At 50.5% G+C, this 3,875-nt stretch overlaps 1 protein-coding gene across 1 annotated transcript; it reads right to left on the bottom strand.

Annotated features, from left to right (window-relative positions):
• Positions 1 to 887: 887 nt before the first annotated feature.
• On the bottom strand, positions 888 to 3,054 carry SZRD1 (SUZ RNA binding domain containing 1). Its single transcript, XM_009895385.1, has 3 exons — positions 3,011 to 3,054; positions 2,038 to 2,292; positions 888 to 1,357 (listed from the first exon to the last, which is right to left on the bottom strand). The coding sequence occupies exons 1-3, from the start codon at positions 3,052 to 3,054 to the stop codon at positions 1,255 to 1,257; spliced, it is 402 nt and encodes a 133-aa protein (XP_009893687.1). The 3' UTR covers positions 888 to 1,254.
• Between the last annotated feature and the right edge of the window lie 821 nt (positions 3,055 to 3,875).

The following is a 3,875-nucleotide window of genomic DNA, read 5'->3' as shown; positions in this document are numbered from 1 at the left end:
CTCCCTGTCCTCTTCCCAGGAGCCGGCGGAGGAAAATCCCTTCCCTGAAGCCTCGCGGGGAGCCAGATGCCACCAGGAAGACGGGAGGAATCATCCAGACTTTATCCAACGCCGGTTTTGTTCCCGTCGGTTGCGATTTCGGGAGGCAAACGCAGCTCGTACCGTGACACGGATGGGGAACCTTTGCTCCGTCGTCGTTAAGCCACTCGGGTTCTGACCCTGGGGACATCCCCGCTCCTCCCTCAACGAGCGCGGGCCGTCCGGAGCGGGGCTCCTCGCTGCGGATTGATTTCATGGAGCGGTGCCGGCTATTCTCCTCATAACGGAGCCCTAATTCTTCGCCGCCTGGAGCTCTCTGTCGCAAGCAGCGGCCGGGCAGCAGGCATTTTCACGGGATCCGTCTACATTCCCTTCTCCCCAAATACAAAATGAACAAAACAAAACAAAAAAAAAATTGTATTTTAAGCTTTTCTTCAAAGCCAGCAGAAAATACTAGCCAAGCTTTAACCAGGTGCAAGACGTAAACCAGGTCGTCGGATTCCGCCGGCTCCCAAGGCGATGGGAAAGGCCAGGTATCCGGGAGTCCGATTCCAGGCGCTCGGCAGCGGTAGAAATAGAGAACGAGAAGCAAGAGCTTGCCAAACCCGAGCCATTAAAGTCGCAGAAATTCATCGGAAACTCCTTTTCGAACGCTTAACTACCTCTTCTCAATTAAAACAAACAGTTAAAACCCTTCCCGTGCACTCCGTCGAGCTGATATACAGAAAACAAACAGGAAAAATAAAATAAAATTAAAAAAAAAAAGAGATCCTTTGAAACAGAACTTGCTCTTAAAGTGATGAGGACAACATGCGCGTCTGGGGAGGCTTCCCATATTTTTTTTTTTTTTTCTTTTTTCCGTAAATCCCAGGTTACGAGTACAACAAACATTATTGCTGGCGCTAGCTTCAACCCAAGTGGCACACACACACACGACTCCCTGCACCCAGCCGAGTCCTTTATACTCCCTCCCCGCCTCGTCGTCCCCTTTTCTTTGACAGCGACTCGGGGACAGCCCTTCTCGGTTTGCCGGTCACAGTGGGTGGAGAGGGGAGGTCACAGTGCGTGGGGTTGAAGGTCACAGTGGGCAGAGCAAAGGGGATCACAGTGCAAATAAACCAGGTAGTTCCCTTTGCTCAAGTCCGTTTGTCCGTCACGGCAGTGCGACCCGTGGCGGCGGACCCTGCCTTCCGCAGCAGCATCTCTCGCCCGCGTTTATCTGCGTTGTTTGAAGCCTTGTGAGCCATCGGGACCCAGGGGTTGCCTGATCACATTGTTGGGCTGTCTGGTGTCTTCCGGCTGGGAGAGCCTCGGCGGCCTGCAAGGAGAACGGAGATGAGAGGCTGTCGTGGTTTAAAAAGGAAAAAAACACCCAAAAAAACCCCCTCAAACTAGGACTTCATTTCTTTCCAAAGATTTGGGAGGCTTATTCGCAAGTAGCCAAGACCCACAATGAAACGCCAGGGAGAGCGAGGTGCTTTTTTTGAAGAACCTGCATTCACTTAAAAGCCCTAAAGCTCCGCTCTCCCGTCTGCACGCGGCAGCTCCCTTAAGGCAAACACCTCCAGAAAAAATTGACATCAAAAACCTCTGGAAAAAAAAATTGATGTTAAAAACCTCTGGAAAAAAAAAATCAACATAAAAAACCTCTGGAAAAAAAAAATTGACATCAAAAACCTCCAGAAAGACAAGGATACGCCCCACCAGGATAACTCTGGTTGCCCACACTCCTCTCTATACCCCCAGAACACTCTTCTGAGAGTCCAAGAAAACCTTTACAGCCTTATCGGGCGCTTGCGCTTCCCTTAACTCCCATATATTTGAGATTTATGATGCCCTGCTCGCTAACAAAGCCCTCTTTTCTCCTCGTTGGCCTCACTTGACTCTTGAAGGGGCTCGTCCCCCTCCTCCTGATAGGAAGGTGTTTGCGAGGAGCGCAGGCAAAGCTGCCGCGGCACGAGAGGCTGCTCTCGGCTATCGAGGACGGGGCTCCCTCACCTATCGAGGATGGGTTTCTCCTGCTCTTCTTCGGGGCTGGCGCTGCCCAATATTCGTTTCCTGGCTTCCGCGTACTCCGCCTCCCTCTGCGCCAAGGATTTCACGGGGAAGGCCGGTCTGCTGGCGGAGTTGGGATTGCTAAGCACGCCGTTGGTCGTCGGCCTCTTCAAGATGCGGATCTGCGGGGGAGGGCCGGCGGGAAGGCTGTCGTCCTGAATCACAATCGGCACTTTAGGAGGAGATTTTGACTTTCTACTGTTTAAAAGAAAAAAAACAAACAAAACAACAAAAACAAACCACATTTGGTTGGTACTTGTTTTCTACAGCAAGCATGTTTTTCACTCCGAGTGTGAATTCCTCCCAGTCAGATGTCATTCCCATGATTAAGAAGGCAGCCTGTAATAATTAAAGACCTCGTTATATTCGTAACCCTAAACTAGAGCGGCAGGCGGGTTCGCAGGAGATTAGCTCAGTAAGGGACAGAAAACCAGTGCCTGCTGCGTTCCACATCTTTAAACTCGACCGAAGGAAAGAGAAGCAGACACCGGGCAAATGTTTTAGCACTTCTATTTGAAGATACCGGCACGAGCACCTCAAGTTCATTCCCTGCAAGGACTTTTAGGGCTCCTCTCTCCACGATACCCAGCCTTCCTCTCCAGCCCTGCCAATTCACGTCTCAGAGCCAGCCTTGGCCCCTGTCTCACCATTGGAATTTTTTTTTATGGTCCCTTCTCTGTGCGGAAGTCCCAGAGAAGCAATACCATGGCTCTTTAAGTGGCCTACTAAGAATCAAAGGGAAAAAAAAATAAAACCCAACAACAGACTTGTCAGAAGTGATTAGAAATATTTGTGCTAGAAGACAGTAACACACACACCTCGCACCCCACCCCAAAGTAAGCAGGAAAAGAAAGTCCTACTGACGCAAGACACGGCAAGCCAATTTAGGGCCATGAGCTGGGATTACCTGACTCACCCATTTCTTCCTTTGAGTGTCTTTTTCTTAAATGGCTTCCCCATAGCTGTAGCTACATCCAGTCTGGAAGACCCGGCTCTGAAATAAAATCACTCTCAAGAAGCTTTCCGCTACCCTGCTACGGATCGAAAGGGCCATCTAGTGGCACGATTAGAGATTCCCTATTTCTGAACTCAAACCCAGCGCGCTCTGCTCAGTTTGAAGCCGTTTCCCCCGCTGTTCCCGCTCCCCAGGCCTTCGGATGTCCAACAGCACCACAGGAAAATAAGGATTTTTCCAAACCGCGCAGCATCATTACCTTTCCTTCTGCGTGATCTTCAGCTTCTTTTCCAACCGTCTGTCTATTTCCTACAAAAGAAGGAGATAAAAATAAAAACCTGAAGGCTCAGCTTGGAGATGGGAGTTTGAGCCTGTCCGCACACACATTTAATTTCACTCTTCCATACAGCGATACTATAAAGGGGGCAGAGAGAGTGTGTGTGTGCGTGTCTCCATCTAAGGAAGACTTGCAAATCAAGAGGTAGACAAAAGCAAAGCCACCACATATATTCCACCATAGCCATGAATACACCTACAGCAGGCTGTGGATTTGGCGTATCGCGGGGAGGAGGCAGCCACGAGGCACTCATCTTTCATTTTAAGGACTTCGGCTGGCAAGAAAGCTCTATTAAGGGTAAAGAGCCATGGGAATACACAGCAAGGTATTCCCAGATCCGAGCGGGAACCGGCGCCAAACCTCTCGGGCAGAGAAGCAGCAGCCAGCCAGGGCGATTCACATGAGTCTGCACACTTGATTTCAGCGGGGCAGTTCAGCCCCAGAGCCTGCAGCCATTCGGAGGACTAGCCGGCAGGTCCACATTCCTGC

The sequence above is a fragment of the Charadrius vociferus genome, unplaced genomic scaffold (genome assembly GCF_000708025.1).
Source record: "Charadrius vociferus isolate BGI_N301 unplaced genomic scaffold, ASM70802v2 scaffold1091, whole genome shotgun sequence".
NCBI lineage: Eukaryota > Metazoa > Chordata > Aves > Charadriiformes > Charadriidae > Charadrius > Charadrius vociferus.
Note: the sequence above shows the minus strand (reverse complement) of the source record. Positions and strands in the feature narration are given on the sequence as shown.